The following is a 21,193-nucleotide window of genomic DNA, read 5'->3' on the forward strand; positions in this document are numbered from 1 at the left end:
ATCAATCCATCTATGAGTGAAACTAAACTTTTGCACTGTTTGCTTAAGGTAGCTCCAGTCCATCCTATCATATGCCTTTGAGAGATCAAACTTATAAGCACAAAAACTCTTATTCGAATATTTCTCTCGTTTAATGTGGTGGATGCATTCGAAGGCAATTTGAGCATTATCACCAAACATCCTTCTAGGGATAAACACGATTTGTGTGGGTGAAATAATATCATCCAAAAGAGAAGTCCCATCTTGTGTTTTTTTAAGTATTAAATGAGCAAATCGGCACATCTCTAGAGAACAAAAAACGCCCATGAAAAGGAAAGGAAGGGCTTCATGTGCCGGATCTCGTCCCTGCCGCCACCAAGGAGGTGAACGTCGTTGCCCCGAGGCAGTGGCTGAGCTACGGCAAGGCCGAATGGGCCGTGGCCCGCCTAGCCATGCAATTTTAGTGTATGCTTCATTATGGGCCATGAAACACAGTCCCAATAACTATTTCCTACAATCAGCCCGCCTAGCTTTGTGGGCCAAGCTCCGCCATTGCCCCGAGGCACCAAAATCAACATAACAAGATGAAATACATGTTTGGTTCATATATACTAAGAGCATCTATAAACGGCATTCTCAAATCCTTCTCAAACGTCCGCGAACGCGTCCGGTCAGTAACTAGACATGATAGAGAAGAAAAAAAGTGATCAAATCGGACCTCTCATATCATCCCCACGTTTGGACTGTTCGTGAACCCTCATATTGAGGACAAATGTAGGGAGGATATGAGGGCTCATGGACGCGCCCGATCAGTCCGCCATGGACCACCTTTTGCCTTTCCTTTTCCTTCTTTCTCTATCTCCACCAATCATATGCAAGTGACAAATAGGGGCTCAACACGGACACGTCCGGTCTCTGATCGAGCGCGTTCGCGAGTGTTTAGGCGTCAAATTTGGGTTGTCATCATTCACCATTTTTTTTTGCCACGTATGCCTAAGGTTAGGCGTTGGCAATTGATGCCATATTTTGTCGCACTTGAGATAATCTTGTCACACTTTTCTCGATCATTGACATGTGTGGTCTAACTTGTGATGTGACATAAAAGAAATATTGCCACAAGTGTGGCAAGAAGATCATCTCAATCAAACTGCTCTAACAATGTGCGACAACTTAATACGTCAACCAAACACGTCCCAAATGTTAGAATAGTTTACTCTTTACATACCGAACATTCAACCACAGCAGAAAATTCACACGGCCCGATTCAAATAAAGCATAAAAAATCTTGCGCTCGGGATGGGGTGGGCAGGTACAGCACGTGGGGCCAGTAACACGGGGGTGTATCCCCTCTTCAATGGAAGCATCGGGCGTGGGCCCCACTCGTCATACCCCAAAACTGAGGCGACGCCCACCCCTCTCTCTCTCCCTCCTTTAAACCCCAGGGGACGGCGTACAGCGGACGCCAACCAAACCAAAGGGGGAGGCGACTGGCGACAGAGCAGCGGGGCAGCGGGCCGGCAGACGGAGAGGGGCGCGGCCGTCTTCCCAAACCCGTAAGCGCCTCCCTCCCTCCCTCCAGAACCTTCTAGAACGTGCGCCCGCCCTGACGCGCCCCTGCTTCCACGCTCGTCGCTGCATCCGGTGCTTCGCCTTCCCCTCGGGGGCCGTTCGCCTGTTCGGTAGGGTTGGTGCTTCCGTTCCCGATAGAGTTAGGGTTCGTTTGGTTGCTCGCAACGGTGCGCGCCGCGTCGTGCGATCTTCGATTTCAGTTCGGTTGTGCGTTCGGTTCCCTTTCCTGTGCTCGTCCGCGGCGGTTAGGTCCGTCATTTCGGGTGTTTGTTGTGGGGTTTCTCAGACTGATGGATGCGAGGCAGGTGTCCTTGTAGAAATTTCCGTCTCTGCGAGATTCTCGGAGCATGTTCCTCGAGACCTAGGCCGATTTTCCGCAATGCCGCTGGTCTCTGCTTCGATTTGGTCCTCCTGACTCTCGTTTGCTTCGTTTTATTTGGGGAATTGGGAGGAATAGGTTGTCCGATTCGATCTCTCCGCCTCGTTCGAGATGATTGATTAGTTCGGCTCTCTCGTGCGGGGTGTTCTCTTGCCCTCGTGTGAGCCTGATTGCTGATTCCACAACTGTCATTCGCAATCTGTGGAAGTTTGTTCTGCCCATTTCTGCAAATCTGCGACAGGGTTGTGTTTTGCGCTTGCAAGCTGCTTGTTGGTTTATCCAGGCAACCCTGATTCGCCATTTATTTTGGTGGGTTTTGTTGTGGTTTTGGCCCGTCCTGGTTCTGAGGACTGGCATCGCGCGGTAGCAATGGTGGTTTTAGTTTGTTGCTTGGATTCGTTTTGATTTGTGCCGGTTGTTTCTGTTGCTACCTCCAGGAGTACGGGCGGCAACGCTTCTCTCTGTTCCCTTCCGGTAGGATATATCCCTGTGGATTATGATTTCCATTAAGCGCCTGAAGAATGTTCGGTTTCTGAAGAATATTGTAACATCAAATGCGTGTCATAATGTTATTGTTGTGACCCTTCATGTTGTTTCTGTGCTGAGATTGTGAGATTCTTATAGGACCATACAGTTCATTCTCTTTCAGTCTATCACACACAGTTTGTACCAATATCATGATTATGCAGCAAACATATTACGGTTAGTGGTTCATTCTATTTGATATCATTAACTTTACTATTACCTGCCGTAAGGATGACCTGTACTTCATTATTTACAGAGATAACCTAGCAAGAAAACAACACAGCATCTCAGACTCAACTGACCATTGTTATGTTCTATTGCATGTTTTTGTAAGTAGCATCTAAGATGAATCACACAGTGCATTTGAATTTGCACTGTGTAATGTATTTTTGAAGTTTTACCATTTGTTTTGAAACTTCTACTGTTTCTTGTATTGATAAATATGCGCACTACAGTTCATATTTCTCCTGTTCATTTGAAATGCACTCTTCATATTCATTTGTTGAGATGCTAGTAAGTTTGTTCGCCCCGTTTCTGTATATAATCTGCGACGGGTTTGTGGTTTGTGCTTGCAAGCTGTTTGTTGTTTTATCCAGGCAACCCTGATTCTCCATTTATTTTGGTGGTTTTTGTTCTGGCTTTGATCCGTCGTCTATAGTTGTAAGGAGTGTCATCGCGCAGTAACAATGGTGGTTTTAGTTTGTTGCATGGATTCATTTTGATTTCTGCGGGTTGTTTCTGTTGCTGGCTCCAGGAGTCCGGGTGGTAATGCTTCTCTCTGTTACCCTTTGGGTAGGATATATCCCTGTGGATTATGATTTCCATTATAAGCGCGTGAAGAATATTCGGTTTCTGAAAAAACATTGTAACCTCAAATGCCGAGACTGAGATTCTTCAAGGACCATAAAGTTTATTCTATTTCAGTATGTTGCACACGTTTTGTACCAAAATCATGATTGTGCACCAAACATGTTACAGTCAGTGGTTCATTCTATTTGATATAATTAACTTTGCTATTACCTGCCATAAGGACAATCATTACTTCATTGGTTACAGAGATAACCAAGTACGAAAATAACACAGTGTCTCAGACTCAACTGACCATTGTTATGTTCTGTTGCATGGTTTGTAAGTAGTATCTAAGATGAATCACACAGTGCATTTGAATTGGCACTGTGTAATGTATTTTTGAAGTTTTACCATTTTTTTGAACTTCTACAGTTTTGTGTATCGATAAATATGTGCACTGGAGTTCATGTTTCCCCTGTTCATTTGAAATACACTCTTCATATTCTTCTGTTGAGCAGGCTCAAATATATTTTACTTGGTTCTTCTTTCAGGAGGGTCCTCACCATGGATCTTTCCAGTTCACTGGCTTCAACCAGTGATGAAGAGACAAGGGCACTTAATGCATTGCTTGATGCTTTCAGTTGTGCCTTTTCACTTGAAGATATAGCCAATGCATACTGCAGAGCAAACGGCGATGTCAACAAAGCTGGGGATTTCTTGACTGACCTTCAACTTTCGATGCCCCAGAGTGATGAAGTTGACTCGAGCGTTGGGACCAATCTTCCCCAGTTTGGTAAGGCAGTTGAGGAAAATTCTCTGGACAACTCAAACCAAACAAGGAATCTTTCCTGTGTCGGGAAAGCAGCTGAAGAAAGCTCTGTGGAGAATTCAAGCCAAACAAGAACACGTGAGAAGTCACAGAAGTCTAGTGCTTCATTTGGCACCGTATCCAGCATGTTAGGAAAAGGATCTGCCCGAGCTACTACAGCTCCTGCCAATACAGCACCAGGAAAAGGAAAACCTATAAAGGTTGAACTGCCAGAGTACATGCGAGATGATTTGAAAACAGATGAATCTGATTCTGCACCAAAGAGAGAGACTTTGAATAACAGAGATGTTGAGGAATTCCTATTTTCTATGCTTGGAGAAGGATTTAAGCTCAACATGGAAGTGATCCGTGATGTTCTAGGTAAACTTTTCGTGCAATGCAAAGTCATTTTATCCAAAAAGTGTTATTTGAAGCCACATTTTTAATGTGCTAACTGCTGAATTGTTTTTGCAGGCAGCTGTGGGTACGACATGAAGAAGGTAATGATAGATCGTTGCTGTCAAGATTATGCTCTTTCTGTTTTGTCCTGATTGTCATTAATGCGGCAGAAGGGTTTAGATTTCTGGCTTTATGGTAGGCAGCTTCATATACGTATGTTTTTTGGCATGGTATTGACTGTGCTATTTTATGCAGAGCATGGAGGAATTAATGTCATTTTCTACAAAAGATCTAGGCAAAAGGCCAGAGAATGAGCATATTGCAGTACAAGTAAGCTTGTTCGCCCCCTTCCCCTTCTTACTGATTTGGCATCTCCCATATGTTTTTGCTTGAACTAAATAGTTTTTGTATTGAGCTTTCTTTCTATAGTGCTTGTTAATTCTCTGTGCTGTTCAGCTGAAATCTTCTGACGGACTGCTTGTTTGTTATGAATTGCTGCGCCATTACGTACTGAAATTTTGGAAACTGGCTTTAGTTGTTCCCTTTTACCGTATCATTTGATCATTTTCTTGTGTTGATGCATTTTTGTTGAGTTGTAAGATTGAAGTTCGTAGTTGAGTCGAGTACCCTGGATACTATCACTTTGTGGTCCATTCCAATGCTAGTGCATGCGAAGGTTCCTTCTGTAGGCTGGATATTTTAACAAATAATTATGTTCTACTCCCTCCTTTCCTAAATATAAGCCTTTTAGAGATTTCAATACGGACTACACACTGATGTATATAGACATATTTTATAGTGTAGATTCACTCATTTTGCTCCTATGTATAGTTTGTATTGGAATCTCTAAAAAGGCTTATATTTAGGAACAAGGATGCACTTTCATTTGTTAAGCATGTTATATAAGGATTTGATTGATATTTTGCCCAAATATATTTCTTTTGCAGGACACGGCGGTAGAATCCTCTTTTTCCATGGGGAGCTGCTTAGGATCACAATCCACATCTAGGTTTGTCCTTTCCTCTCTTTGTTACTGGTTTATTCCTTTTTGCTCCATCATGAATGTGACATTTTGCTTCATCCGTCATTTCTCTTTGCGTGGATGGTGGCATAACCCAAGACCACAGATTACCCCTGGAGAGTTACTAGAATCAATATTCACTGCACCTGAAAGATCTGAGGAACCAAAAGTAAGGCGGTATGAATTGGGCGCAAATCGAAGGAGAGTTCCAGATCAGAAACCAGTCGTAAAACCTCTTGAGGACATTTCACCACCCTCTACGGATCTTCCGGTGAAAATTATCCTAGGCAGCAAAGGTATATTGTTTATGCTTGGACTTCCTTTTTTTTGTAAATTTTTGTTAAATTATGTACTTTTTGAGGAAAAGACTTGGCAGAAAGTTGCATCAACATTGTTAGTTAATCATGTAACAATATGTACTGTTGACGCAAAGCTCTAGATCTCTAAAGCTGACAGATAAACCAACTTTCATGCATTAAAAGTTCAGCTCACTATGCTAAAGAGCTGTTCAGCAATGTAAAAGTAATAAAATATTATTTTCTCTCTATCCTATGCATAAATTAAAGCCATCAGTAATGCTGAGCTCTTGGCCATAATGCCAGCCCAAATCATGATCTTCACCAACTTGGATTTGGTTCTCTCGCGAAAATCCTGAGTTGCAGAGATGAGAACCATGAAAAGCAAGATCCTGAATAAGAAAATGCTACTTTCATTCACATCTTTGTACTGAATGTATGCATTAGGATTTTGGTCACACGTACTCCTTCGGCAATGCATGATGGAAAAGCTACAATTACTCCTTGCTACCTATTCTTGAAATAGTTGATATATTCTTGGACTTCGGAATGACATGTGCAATATGATTTTTTTGCTTATTCTATACTTCAGTAACATATTACAATGATTCCAAGGAACCAGTTACTGTTAGGTTACAAAACCTTTGCAGCTTGATACTGATGTTACCAGATGTATTTGATTTGACATAATTAAAATTTAAAGGACAACTCCAAAGTTGTCGTATGGCTTTTTCAGGCTGAAATATGGTCAGACATACATAATCAGCAAATGGTTTTGTTTGTGCTGTATGCTTCATGAACATCATTTTGAAAGTATTCCTTCAGTAAACAAATATAAGAGTGTTCAGATCACTAAAGTAGTGATCTAAACGCTCTTATATTTCTTTACAGAGGGACCCAAACTGAGAGGTGTTGCACCCCCCTGAAATGAGTGCATGTACATCACACCTCCTACGTAATTGTTAAAAACTGTGAACATGAAGCCTCTCTAAGTCAGCTGGTCTCTGATTCTTGTTTCATGCTATGAACTATTTATGATGTTCATCACTATCATTTGTGTATTTTGGGTACATGTAGAACCAGTTGTTCGTGATGAGGATGATTACCAGAACTATCGTAAGGCTGCAAAGCAGCACTGGGATATGATGAAGCAGTACTATGGGAAGGTCAGGGGTGTCTCCATGATGATGATTTGCTTATTTTATTTTATTTTGTGCATATAGTTGTTGTTGGTTTTTCATCTATACTGAAGATATTATTCTGAAAATTACAGGCTGTTGATGCTTTTAGGGAGGGTAACAAGAAAGAAGCCGAGTATCTTATGACAGAAGTAAGTGTTACCTGTCTTTTTGGGCAAGGGATAATTATTGCTGAGCTACTGGAGGGAAAACGTAGCAACAAAATTTGATGAAAGTGTTTCAAGCTTTTAGTACTAAATCACTTTTCTGTGGGCTTTCAAGGGAAAGAACTATTATAGGATGGCTCGATTATCTGATGAAAAATCTGCTGCTGAGATCACCAAGTCCAAGTAAGTGCCCTTCTTTTCTCATATGGGCTGAAAGTTATTGGATTTTATTTGTGTAATATGAATTTGTGATGATGAAATATGTGAGTCCGAATTGACAGAATCAACCTTTTGGTCTTGCTGCAGACAAGAGTCCAAAAATGAGTTATGCCTTGATCTGCGCTCACAGGATGCAGCAAACGTAGCAAATCTTCTGAGACTTCATCTTAGGCAGTTGGCTAACATCCCATGTAATGAATTTGGTACATGACCCTTCGAGTTTCTGACTTCTTTTGATAGGAATAATTTGATTTACCCAATTTTGCAGCTTTTGAGAATTTGAGAGTTATTATTGGTGTTGACGATGGCACTTTCAAGATGGGACAAAGAAGAAGGAAGGTGTGATGTTCAAAATAACCGGTTAACTGAGTTTTAATTCTGAATTTGCACTAGCTGCATGCATGATCCAGAAATAAATCCCTGCAATGAACTACTTCTGTTTTATCCAAAGTACTGATAGTAAAAAAATACTAACATCTAGGTGTTTTACTCTAATATCAATGCTTCAGATGATTGCTTAATTTCATTTTGGGGCCATATTGTTTTTCCAAATTTCTCCAGTTGTGTTTCGTTGCAAGCTCATTAATCAAGCCAATGACCAGATTTTGCAAAATTATGTCATATAAAGTTATAAAGATAATCCGAGTTTAACATGGGGAACTTGAAATATTATTTGTATTCAGTTAATGTGCAGATGTTGTACATTAGTTATTATTGAATAGTAGAAAATCCTCAGAACCATGCTGGTGTATGCTTGTGATTTAAGGAACCTTGCTTAATTCTTATCCTTGTTTCTTTTCCCCCCTGGGTTGAGATATTCTGTCTTATCCTTTGTGGTGCCATCAACGAGATTGAATGGAAGTGTGCCTGAAGTTTGTGTGTGCACTCTCCATGATTCACTTTCCATGCCTGCTTTATTGGAACGTTTGTTTGGCCAATGCTTGTGAATATGTTATTTGTTTTTGTTATGAATGAGCTTTATAAAATCTGATAGATAGTTCATTCTGGTGGGAAATGTCAAACAATTTACAAATCGCAGGTTACATTTGAATAGCTGATTTTGCATGTAGATAGTACTGTATGTCTTATATAACTTATTAATAAACTTGAATGACCACAGGTTGAGAAGTTTCTGGAGAAGAAATCAGTCGAGTGGACCGAAGATGAGGCCAATCCTGGGACCATTCTCATTCCGATTAATCAAGTGAAAGACCAGTGAGTATAGCTTGGTGTACAAAGGTCGTCCGACACAAGCTGACAGAAGATGCTCTTAGCTGCTAGTTTTATCATTTGGTGCCGTTTTGAATCTAGGCGCTTTCTGTTCATTTTGGGATATGGAGGATGGGGAGTGTGTTGCATATTCCTTTTCGTTCACATACAGGAGATATTTCCGGCCGGCCTAAACATTACGATTTGGCCGAGATGATTTAGCTGCAGTCTTAACCCTGGAAACGATCTTCTAATGCATTCTGCATTTGATTGTTCTAGTGCAGTAGTGACGTGTAAACAGATTCCTTAATGCATCCTCTGTTTGCCAGCAACCCCCCGTCGTCTCCTCTTAGTAATAATGACCAAAGAGCCGCACCTACCATACACTAATTGTACATGGCCTTTTCTACCATGTTCACCACAGGATACATATCAACACAATAACATTATACGCTTGTGTCAAAAGGCTAATGATAAAGCATCTTGTCAAAAGGAAATCGTGGTGCAGTAGTTTGTTTACATCCCGATATAATTTTCTGACGAAACAAAAACACAGTAGGAAAGTAGTAACAAGCTAGCACGAGTACTATTTATGTGACTAGACCACCAAAATGAGCTTAAAACTTTGATTCAACGAGCCTAATTGTCTTCTGCAACAGTTCAACTAAAGCCAAAGGACATTTTGCTATGAGCTCAACATACCCTTGGCTTGCCATCAAGTCATTGGTTTCCATTGTACTCAAAGAGGCAATAAATTGAATGCAGGTATCATTCAACCTACCACAGCGATGCTGATAAGCCAAAGCGAATGTAGTCACCACGGTCTTGGCATCAATGTTTTCACAGAGGATGCTTTCACATATAATCTTAAGCCTCTCCATGGCATACCGATCCGCCGCGACAAGCAAATGCCTGATAGTCTCCTGGTAGTCATCTTGGCCAAGATCATCCCTGGCGGGCAGTGAATCAGTGTATATAAAATGGAGCAGGCCCTCAAAGACAGCGGGCTGCATGTCAGCAACGGTAATATGCCTCGTGTCCTTTTCTCTCCTCGCGCCATACAGCTCCGCTTTGAAGACCGGCGACCGCATCGCAAGCAGCACCTTGTGGGCAGGAAAAGCTTCCCCTTGGACCTCGAAAACCACGTCGGCGCCCTCTTTCTCGCGCAACAGCTTCCCGAGATGCTCCATGATGTCGGACGGCGGCACCTTAAACGGCTTTGCGTCCTCGGCAATGGTGATGACACACTCAATGGTGAGGCGGTCGTCGCGGAGGTAAGGCGACGCCTCGAGCTCGCTCCTTTCCATGAACTCGAGGAAGCCGGAGGCGAAGTTACTGCCGGAATCGTAACCGTGTGTCCCGGTCATGGTATGCGGCGGCGAGCATCCGGCCATGTCCACCAGGCTGAGCTGAAAGGACGCCCTCACCCTGGCGTCCTTGTCCTTGCTGCGTAGAAGCAGGAACACCTGCACATAGTCTTTCACGCGATCGAGGATCCCTACGGGGCAGAACAACACCTGCCAGTCGTATCCTCCGACGGCGAACACGGCCGACGGTACGGCGTTGAGGTCTCCGACTCGGTCGCGGTGCTGGCTGTACCCTGCGATCTCGAACACGTGAGAGCCCCAGCCCCGCCGCACCTGCACCGCGTTCGCGGCCACGGGCGAGCCCTGCGCCGTCTTGGTCGAGAGGTGGGAGGCCTGCCCCGTCTTCTTGGCGTGGCGCGTGGTCGACGCTGTGCATCCCATCGCCGCGCTCGGGGGCTTGGGGTTTGCTTGAGGAGAGCAGGGGGAAGACGTAGGAAGCTGGCGGAAGAGCGCGCGACCGAGGAGAACGGCGTTTCGGTGCCCGGGTGCATCTGCACCCGGTCAATAAAAAATTCGTAAAAAAATCAGAAAAATTCAAAAAATTCTAATTTTTTTTTGGGTGGTAGATAATTTGATGCGTGAGGTACACTCCAATTTTCAAAACATTTGGATTTCTGTGCAACTCTCAGCAAAAAAGACAAATCAGACCAGAACAGTATATGAACAGTACATATTTTTATAGACCTCCAATTTATCTTTTTTGCTGAGAGCTGCACAGAAGTCCAAATGTTTTGAAAATTGGAGCGTACCTCACGCATCAAATTGTCCACCATCCAATTTTTTTTGGATTTTTTTGAATTTTTCTAGTATTTATTTTGATTTTTTTCGTGAGCGCAGGTGCAGATGAGCTCGGGCTCAGATTCGAATTTTCCGCGACCGAGGAGAACGACGTTTCGGTGCCCGGGTGCATCTGCACCAGGTCAATAAAAAATTCGTAAAAAATTCAAAAAATTTCAAAAAATTCTATTTTTTCGGGTGGTAGACAATTTGATGCGTGAGGTACAATCTAATTTTCAAAACATTTGGACTTCTGTGCAACTCTCAGCAAAAAAGACAAATCAGACCAGAACAGTATATGAACAGTACATATTTTTACAGACCTCCGATTTGTCTTTTTTGCTGAGAGCTGCACAGGAGTCCAAATGTTTTGAAAATTGGAGCGTACCAGGCCCTTTTGTGAGAGAGAAAAAGGTAAACGGGGCCTCTGCCTCGGTTTGGACCAAGACTCTTCCCCTTTGTTGTAGGAGAGAAAAAGGTAAGCGGGACGTCGATCCTCGTGTCGTGATTCCTTTTGCCTAGATTTTGACCTTGTTTGTTGAATCTAAAAGAGCTAAATACACAAGTGGTGCTTGAACTTGCCATGGATGTTCACTAGTTTTAAAATTTGGCATGAACATGCAAATACATTGCTAATTCCTTTCATATACGTAAAGTGCTTCGACGTGGCACCGTATATTGCTGATGTGGCACTAACATGGCATGGGCCCACTTGTAGCAAGGAAAGAAGATTATTCTGGATGGATAGTATATGTCCCTATGACTAGTGGGCCCACCAGTCAGGGGAATTAAAATGAAAAATGGCGAATACTTGATCTGAACCAAGAACTAAAGCTAATTGGCAGAGTGTGTCTCATCACCACACGGACATGATCTTTTTGTAAAGTGTAGCTCCCGAGGCTTAATTTTTTTTGAGGGGGTAAAACAACTTTATTCATCAAATTCCCCAGAATGTGGGATACATCTAGAATCATGGGGTTGGCCTAGCCAAATGTGGCGCCCTGACCCTCTACTAAGAGAAAACTCAGCTAACTTATGTGCTTCCATATTGGACGCACGTCCTTCAAAAGAAAAACTACAAAGAAAATGAGCTGATCGAGATACAATCTCCTTCACTACTGAGCCATTCTTTCCCAAACTGGTTTTGTTGATGTCTGATATTGCCTGTTTGGAGTCAGAAGCAATTGCCACATTGTGTAAGTTGAGATCCTCTGCTAGAGCAAGTGCCTCTCTACATGCAATAGTTTCCAAGATTAAAGGATCCTCTAGTCCGGCAATAACCAAGGCTGAACTTCCAAGGTAGTTACCATTTTGATCATGGCAAACCGCCGCTGCTGAGCCGCCTCTTCCTGCTCTGACCCTAGAATCCACATGGATCTTCGCGTAGCCTGCTGGCGGATGGGCTGCCGGGCGTCCTGGTCACCAGCAACTCGTTCTGAAATTCTTCTAGCTCGGCTATCTGTCAACACGTTAAGCTCTTGTATGAAGTTTCTTAAAATAAATGAGTTGCTTGCGGGGTTGGGAAGATCTGCTCGTGATAGCTTTGCGTCGAGCTGTCCAAATGGCCCAAAGTGTGACAGCTAGTAGCACGAATTGCTCATGAGATAAGGACTCGATGAGTGTGAACAGACATTGCTTGGCCTTGCTCCTGAGGCTTAATGTAGTGTATTGAAAATGGTTGTGGTACTTAAATGGGCCGCCCGGGCACTCAGTGCAGCCCATTTAGCACACGTTATTTCTCTTTAAAAGGAAAAAAATGTCACTAAATAATCATAATATTAAAAGATAGATTCAAATATTCATGTGTTATTAATAGTTACCTCATGGTCAATAAATATCCGTGTGCACATATTATTTAAAAGAAACATAAACAAGGCTCCATTCCACGGTGTCGGTTATGAAAATTTGTGGTACATAAATAATGACCTCATGGTACACGAATACTCGTCTGCACACAAAATAAATATTATAGAAGTTTGCAATAAAATATCTTACTAAAAATGTTCCTGTATTTTTTTAATATTCACCTCCTATTTATAAAATACTATTTTACTAAATATTATGAATATTCATTGGTGTATAGTTTCACTCGTGGCAAGAGTGAATATTCATATAAACATTTAAATTACAAATTTTATTTAATTATACAAACATTTTATATAAAAACATAATTATGAATTATAAAAATATGTGTATAATTGTTCAAATGTTTGAATAATTAAAATAATATTTATAACTGTAATTTTAAAATATGTTTATCATTTTATATTATGCAAACATGGTTATAATCAATATACATTATTCCAATTATATGATTGTTTTAAAAATAATACGTGAATATTTATAAAAGTACATGAACATTTTTAAGTTGGTTATTTTAGTTTTATGCAGAGCATGTGTAACACATGAATTGTTGAACTTTATTTGTATTACTGTCATTATGATTTATAGACTATTTATTTTTTGGAGGGAAAATAACAGGTGCTAAATGGGCCGCACTGATTGCAAGCCATAGTCATAGATATATATTATTCTAGTAATCCAATTTAGTGGGCGCCATGCCACGTGAGCTATATATGGTGCCACATTGGCGCAATTTACGTATATGAATGGGATTAACACCGTATTTGCATATCCGTGCCAAGTTTTAGAACCAGATCGGTGTATTTTTCAAGTTCAAGCACTACACTGAACATTTGTGGCAAGTTCCAGCACCAGTGGCGTATTTATCTCACTCTGAAACGAACAACTATTTCAAATGAGCTTAATAAGCCAGAATCTGATTCAGGTCGTTTTCAGTGTATTTTCCTAGAGCACGTCCCACGAACCAACTTTGCGTGTGAAGCAAATCCACAGTTGATTCTGCAGAAGTTGAAGCTGAAACAAACAAGGCAAGTCTACTTCCTCCATCCAAATATATAGAGGGATGGCCGTGATGACGACACACAATGACATTGTGTGGGGAAAGGCAGGAGGTTGGGACGGGATAGGTGGGCGGCGCGAGGAGAAACAAATCGCGTGCGGAAAGAAGAAGATAAACAATGACCCTCAGGAGGAAGACGAAGCTCATCTAACTTATCCTTTTCTATTAAAGGACTGACAACAACATCGATGAGCAAAATGTCCTTTCAGGTACGTGATGGATAGATGCCCCCTATTTATATCCAGATAAATACACCGAAGGTCTTCAAACTTACGCGCGGCGGTCAGTTTGGTGCATAAACCTGTAAAATACATGATTCTAGTCATCAGACTTGCGTGAACGTGCAAATACAGTCATATTTCACGTACACGGACATATCTGCTGCCTGCATGGCACACCAGCGTGGCAAGGGCCCGCTGTTAGTGGCTAATAGCGGTGCATGTGATTTTTTTTAGGAAGACCTTTGGATTTTTTTTTAAAAAACTGGTCGTTCGCTGGGTTGCACGCATCACTGTACAGTGTAAATGAAAATAGACAGGAAAAATAGGACGGGTGAGAGTTAGACCTGACCCGATGACCTGATGCACTAACGTCGGCATCCTAACCACCACACCTGACAATGCTTCATGCCTAATACTAAACTACTAAGATATATATCAGGATAAAAACACATATTAAAGATGCACTCCTTTTAGCAACGAAAGATGCATTTTATAATTCTAAAAAAAGATGCATTTTATAAATGAATAGAAGATGAACTAGGGTAATCACTGTCGTGGTTCTAAGTCTGACAGTAGAGAAGGGGTAGGTAAGAAGAGACAAGATCTTAGCTACGACGAAGATGTACACGCGATGTTTACGAGTTCAGACCCTTCTCGGAGGAAGTAATAGCCCTACGTCTCGGTGTCCGGAGGCGGTCGATTGGATTATGTGTGTAAAATTACAGAGTGTGCGAACCCTTGTCCCAGAGGAGGGGGCAGCTTATATAGAGTGCGCCAGGACCCCAGCTCCCCTCCATTACAAGGGGCTTAATGTACATAAAGTAAGGGCGTTATTGGTAACGCCAACATTTAGTACTCTTAATGCTCATGAAGGCTAAGGAGTAAATATCTGGCCGTTGTATGCTCTTCCGGCTTCTGGTCTTCGATATGGTCGAGTGATCTTCCTTGTGGTTGAGTGACGACGGGTAACGATCGTCGAGTGGTATGAACGTCGAGTGGATTGCACTCGACGTACGAGACTGGTGTTCTTCTGTTGACTCTTGGTCTTTCCATCTTCTAGGGTAGTGACCTTGGGTAGGACATATAGGTCGAGCCTACGACCCTACTCGGGGTCTGTATCCTCGTCAGTAGCCCCCGAATGGATTAAGGTGTGAGAGTAAAGTAAGACAGCGTTGGACCTGTCCTGTGCTTCGTGTCTCCGCGAGTGTTTCCTGTTAGGCTGAACGCCTGCGTTGATACTTCGGAGTTGACTCGCTTGCCTTGATCCATTCAGAAAGTCGTCGACTGAACTGGTGGCCTCATGCGTCGAGTGTCGTGTGGGAGCGTGAGATCTCGGGCGAGATTGTCTGCGGGGAATCCCGGATTCTGCGGGATATGAAATTTCGGAAGAGCGCGCGGGTAGGAGGGCGCCAAAAAAGGGGAACCCGGACGAGCCGAGACGCCTCGATTATCGTGCCGCCTTTTTCACCACGTTCGCTGCGCGCAACTGTAGCAGGATTTGACGGGATTGCCCGGCCCCACGCGTCAGTCACTCGGAAGTGAGCCTTTATAAGGCGACGGGGCCGGGGTGCTTGCACTGTGCACGCTCGCCTCTTCTTCTCCTTTCTCTGCTCCTCCGCCAAACCAAACGCTTCCGCCTCTTACGTCGCCGCTTTCCCACCATGGTGAAGGACAAGATAGCGGCGCTAGAGCGCGCCAAGAAGGCGACGGGGGCGGCGAAGGGCAAGAAACCAAGCCGCGGATCATCATCGCGCTTGGGGTTGCCGCCAGGCTGGATCCAAGGCGATTGGATCCGGTCTTCGATCCGGCAGGAGGATCTGACCGAGCTGGAGGAGACTGGGCTGATTGTAGAGGGAGCGGCGAGGCTGCCGAAGGGAGAGACGGAGCCGCAACCTCGACCGGGTGAGTGTGTCCTGCTCGCCACCCATGTCGACCGGGGCTTCTCGCTTCCTCCGCATCCTTTCTTCCGGGTTTTTTTGAACTTCTTCGGGGCACAGCTCCATCACTTTTCCCCCAACACCATCACATATCTAGCCGCGTTCGTGTCGATGTGTGAGAACTTCTTAGGGTGTCGACCGCACTGGGGTCTATTTAAACACATCTTCACCATTCGTTCCCAGTCGGTTAAGAAGGCGAAGTCGAGTGACTCGAAAACCCACGTTATCCAAATGTGCAGGGGTTTAGGTATCCAAAAGAGGAATAGGAGTGCTTTCCCCGCTATGATCCTCCCTGAATCCGTCAGGGGCTGGCAATCGACCTGGTTCTATTGCCAGGACGTGGCGACTCCGGGCCAGTCAACTGGTCTCCCTCCTTTTTCATTCAACCGTGTCCAGACTCCTGCTCCACTAAAGGTTACTGCTGCTGAGACCGTGGAGACGAGGATGTTAGTGGACCGAGTGGTCCAGCTCATCAATGATGGTGTCACTGGAATGGACTTGCTGGAGGTGTTCCTCGCTCGGCGTATCCAGCCTCTCCAGTCTCGTGACCACCCGATGTGGTTGTACTCTGGGCCGGGCGACTCCACTCGGGTCCATCCAGAAGAAGTGCCGCTCAGCACCGTGGCCTTGTGGTTGAAGGGTATCACGGGCAATCAAGATAACCCTAGAGGATCTAGGCGAGTCGCCCCTTTCGAAAGTGACAACCCACCCGACAAGGTACTTTCTCCGTTTCGACTGTTTTCTGCTTGCATTCCGACTGTGTTTGATGTTGGCTGACTCTTGTTTTGGACAACTTGCTTTGCAGGTATTCACAGAGATGTACTCAATGCCCAACGGTGAACAAGCTCTGGCTCAGGACCAGGATGTTGGAAATATGCCCTAGAGGCAATAATAAAAGGATTATTATTATATTTCCTTGTTCATGATAATTGTCTTTTATTCATGCTATAATTGTATTATCCGGAAATCATAATACACGTGTGAATACATAGACCACAACATGTCCCTAGTGAGCCTCTAGTTGACTAGCTCGTTAATCAACAGATAGTCATGGTTTACTGACTATGGACATTGGATGTCATTGATAACGAGATCACATCATTAGGAGAATGATGTGATGGACAAGACCCAATCCTAAGCATAGCACAAGATCATGTAGTTCGTTTGCTAGAGCTTTTCCAATGTCAAATATCTTTTCCTTAGACCATGAGATCGTGTAACTCCCGGACACCGTAGGAATGCTTTGGGTGTACCAAACGTCACAACGTAACTGGGTGACTATAAAGGTATACTACGGGTATCTCCGAAAGTGTCTGTTGGGTTGACACGGATCAAGACTGGGATTTGTCACTCCGTATGACGGAGAGGTATCTCTGGGCCCACTCGGTAATGCATCATCATAATGAGCACAAAGTGACCAAGTGTCTGGTCATGGGATCATGCATTACGGTACGAGTAAAGTGACTTGCCGGTAACGAGATTGAACGAGGTATTGGGATACCGACGATCGAATCTCGGGCAAGTAACATACCGATTGACAAAGGGAATTGTATACAGGGTTGCTTGAATCCTCGACATCGTGGTTCATCCGATGAGATCATCGAGGAGCATGTGGGAGCCAACATGGGTATCCAGATCCCACTGTTGGTTATTGACCGGAGAGCCGTCTCGGTCATGTCTACGTGTCTCCCAAACCCGTAGGGTCTACACACTTAAGGTTCGGTGCCGCTAGGGTTGTAGAGATATAAGTATGCCGCAAACCGAAAGTTGTTTGGAGTCCCGGATGATATCTCGGACGTCACGAGGAGTTCCGAAATGGTCCGGAGGTAAAGAATTATATATGGGAAGTGCTGTTTCGGCCATCGGGAAAGTTTCGGGGGTCACCGGTATTGTACCGGGACCTCCGGAAGGGTCCCCGGGGTCCACCGGGTGGGGCCACCAATCCCGGAGGGCCCCGTGGGATGAAGTGGGGAGGGGAACCAGCCCCTGGTGGGATGGTGCGCCCCCCTTGGGCCCCCCCTGTGTCAGGACCCCGATCCTAAGTCACACCGATCTAGCATGTAACACATCATATCACTTTGCGGCCTCACGCACGGTATTCCCACGGGTGCCACCTTACCTGGCCGGGACCGTTTGCGCCTTTTGGCTCACGTATATGATAGTGCCGCTAGCATCCATATGACAAAGAACCCGGGCTGACATGGCTAGTCGTGAACCCAAAGTGGTACTAACTTACAGGGACAGACATACATGACCCAGCAACGAACGTGTCGGTCATCAGCGAGTGAATCCGGGCTGTAGCAACTGGGCTAGCAGGACTCCGGTCAACCGGGCTGTAGCAGGCTAACAGGACTCCGGAATTCATCGCACGACATTTCCCCGAGGGGACAGACACAGGAACGAAGAAGGACACATGCCGGCCAGCCTAAGTGTTCCAGAGCAGTAGCAAGCTACCATGGCTCAGTGGAAACACTAGGAGACATTTCCCGGTAAGAGAGGCTACTAAGGATAAACAACTAGATAGTCAGATCCCACACATACCAAGCATTTCAATAACATACACACAATATGCTCGATATGTGCAAATACAACATGGCATCACAACATGACTCTACAACTCAAGTATTTATTCAATAGGCTACGAGGAGCGAGATATTACAAACATGGGTCTCATGACCCAACATTCAGAGCATACAAGTCAAAGCACAAACAGAAGCTTAGCATGTCTGGGTACATACATCTATAGATGAAAAGGCTGAGAAGCCTGACTATCTACCAGATCCTGCCGAGGGCACAAGATCGTAGCTGAGGTAACAAGCTAAACGTCGAAGTCCACGCGGAACTACTAGCGAGACTGAAGTCTCTCTGCAAAAACATAAATTAAGCAACGTGAGTACAAATGTACCCAACAAGACTTATATCAGATCTAACTACATATGCATCATTATCAACAAAGGGGGTGGCGGGGTTTAACATGCAGCAAGCCAGCTTTGATTCGGTGGCTATCCTAAACTACGACTGCAAGTAACTCTTTTGAGGTGGCGCACACGAGTCCACATATTCACCATGTCAATACACCACTATGGATCCGCTCCCGTCTTCCTACGAGAACGCCATCCATAGCACTCACGCTTATCTTGCGTATTTTAGAGTATCCACTTTCACTTGTTTATGAACTGTACAGGCAACCAAGAAGTCCTTTATCGCGGACACGGCTATTCGAATAGATAATGTTAACCCTGCAGGGGTGTACTTCTTCATACACGCTCTCACCACTTACCGCCGTTTACACGACATGTACTTGGCAACCTTCAAGCGGAAGCCCAGCGAGGGTGTCGGCCACGACCTGACTAACCACACAAGTCTCTCGTCCAGGTTTATCGCCTATTCGGGTTCCATCCGCAAGGAGATCCGGCCGGGGTGTCGCTCACGGCCCCAAACGATGTGTGCAGGGTTCCCAAGCCCACCTCGACGGGTGGATCTACGCTTGGTACACCGTGCCACTGTGCCTAGTCTGCCCCAAGCCCACCTGTACCGGGTGCCACTTGGTAGACTACTAACACTACCTACAAACACCAGAAACTAGTTGCAACTCCTGGACAGAGATCAAGTTGATTAATAAGCCGAGAGGGGCCGAGTTACCGGAACCCAATGTGTGGTAGTAACTATTTATGGATCACAAACACAGAACTCAGTTCCTGAGGACGGCTGCAATGAGACAACCCACCATGTACTCCTACATGGCCTCTCACCGCTACCTTTACCAAATCGTGTTCACACACTTAACTCTCAACAGTAGGACATGTTCACCACATTCCAATTCATCCCCGATGAATCAGACCTGACACAACTCTAAGCAATAGCAGGCATGACAAACAAGCATGAATGAGTAGGCACATCAGGGCTCAAACAACTCCTACTCATGCTAGTGGGTTTCATCTATTTACTGTGGCAATGACATGTCATGCAGAGGATAAAGGGGTCCAGCTACCGCAACAAGTAACAGATGAATCATTGTTGTCCTAATGCAATAAAAGAGAGCAGGAGCGAAAGAGTGGGATTGTATAGGAATGAACAAGGGGGTTTTGCTTGCCTGGCACTTCTGAAGATAATATAACTCTTCATCGGTGTCATTGAACTCATCGTCGGAACCACGTCTACTGAGAGGGGACAAATACCGGCAAACAAGGAAGAACACAATTCAATGCAATGCAGCAATATGATGCATGATCATGACATGGCAATATGCTGTGGTTTGAGTTAATGCAACTAGCAGCAAGTTAAATGAAGTTTATTTGAATCAAAGATTCAAATTCAAACTCCATATATGATGGTTTAAATGCCCTTTATATGATTTGTCCTAAACAGCAGCTATAAGTTGTTCTAACATGCATGAAAATGGTACAGATGGATAGATTGGATTTTTCTGATCATTTTTCATATATAATTTATCTTATTTGGAGTTACAGATAATTTTCTATGAATTTAAGAAGTTTTAGCTATTTTCTGGAATTTCTTGAGTAAAAATAAATCCAGAAAAACCTATTACTGCGTCAACATTGCATCATGCCGACCTCAACAGGTCAACAGGCGCCGTCCAGGTCAAACCTGACGTGTGGGGTCCACTGGTCAGTGACCAAGTGCTGTACAGTGTCAATGACAGGTGGGTCCGGCCAACGGACACATCAGCACAGTCAATGTTGACGTGTGGGTCTAGGGTAATTAGATTAAACTTAACCTAGTTTAGTTAGCTAGTTAGTTAGGATGTGGGGCCCGGCTGTCAGTTTCACTGGAGGTTAATTAGTGGGGTCATCAGTGGCTAATGACGTGCCACGTCACCGGCCACCGGAGTTCGGCCGGCGGCGACCCGAAACGCGGCGGATGTTCGCCGGGGCTGCGCTACAGGCGGCAGCTGGGCAAGAGAAGGGCACAGGGAGGAGGCCCTCACTCGCGCGCATCGAATGGAGCAGGTGGGAGGTCGCGGGGTGGTCGGAGCTCGCCGGAAGTGAGCTCGCGGCGGCGCCGGAGGTCGGGTGAGTGCGGGGTTGGCGCTGTGGTGCACGGGAGGGCAAGTTAGCGTGTGCGTTATGCTCCTGGTGGCTTCCTGAGCGTGGTGACGCGCTCCTAATCGAGCTCAAGCGGCTGCAGGGCCGGCGGCGACATGGCCGGCGGCAGGGGAAGCTCGGCCACGGCAGGGCTATGGCCTAGAGGGCGGGAGCGACCAGGGGAGAAGGAGGAGACGACGAGGGTGCTCACAGCGCGTCCGATGGCGTCGTCGGCGAGGTCGGGGGCGGTCGGGTTGCTGCGAATCGACGACGATGACTGTCGGTGCAGAGGGCGAAGACAATGGCGATGGCGGCACTGCAGGGCACTCCGGCGTCGTTTAGCTCGGCGGAGACGAAGAAGAGGTCGGGGCGGAGCTCTTGGGGG

General features: G+C 44.9%; 1 protein-coding gene and 1 pseudogene across 1 annotated transcript; one reads left to right on the top strand and one right to left on the bottom strand.

The window, feature by feature from the left end:
- Window positions 1-1,415: 1,415 nt before the first annotated feature.
- Window positions 1,416-8,816, top strand: LOC119365330 (putative nuclear RNA export factor SDE5). Its single transcript, XM_037630948.1, has 12 exons — window positions 1,416-1,532; window positions 3,793-4,430; window positions 4,524-4,549; window positions 4,704-4,778; window positions 5,396-5,457; window positions 5,569-5,765; window positions 6,843-6,931; window positions 7,039-7,095; window positions 7,226-7,293; window positions 7,417-7,520; window positions 7,598-7,668; window positions 8,450-8,816. Exons 2-12 carry the CDS (start codon window positions 3,806-3,808, stop codon window positions 8,546-8,548), a joined length of 1,473 nt encoding a protein of 490 aa, XP_037486845.1. The 5' UTR covers window positions 1,416-1,532; window positions 3,793-3,805; the 3' UTR covers window positions 8,549-8,816.
- Window positions 8,817-9,128: 312 nt separating this feature from the next.
- Window positions 9,129-12,404, bottom strand: LOC119360491 (annotated as a pseudogene).
- Between the last annotated feature and the right edge of the window lie 8,789 nt (window positions 12,405-21,193).

This window comes from Triticum dicoccoides, chromosome 2B (genome assembly GCF_002162155.2).
Source record: "Triticum dicoccoides isolate Atlit2015 ecotype Zavitan chromosome 2B, WEW_v2.0, whole genome shotgun sequence".
Taxonomy (NCBI): domain Eukaryota; kingdom Viridiplantae; phylum Streptophyta; class Magnoliopsida; order Poales; family Poaceae; genus Triticum; species Triticum dicoccoides.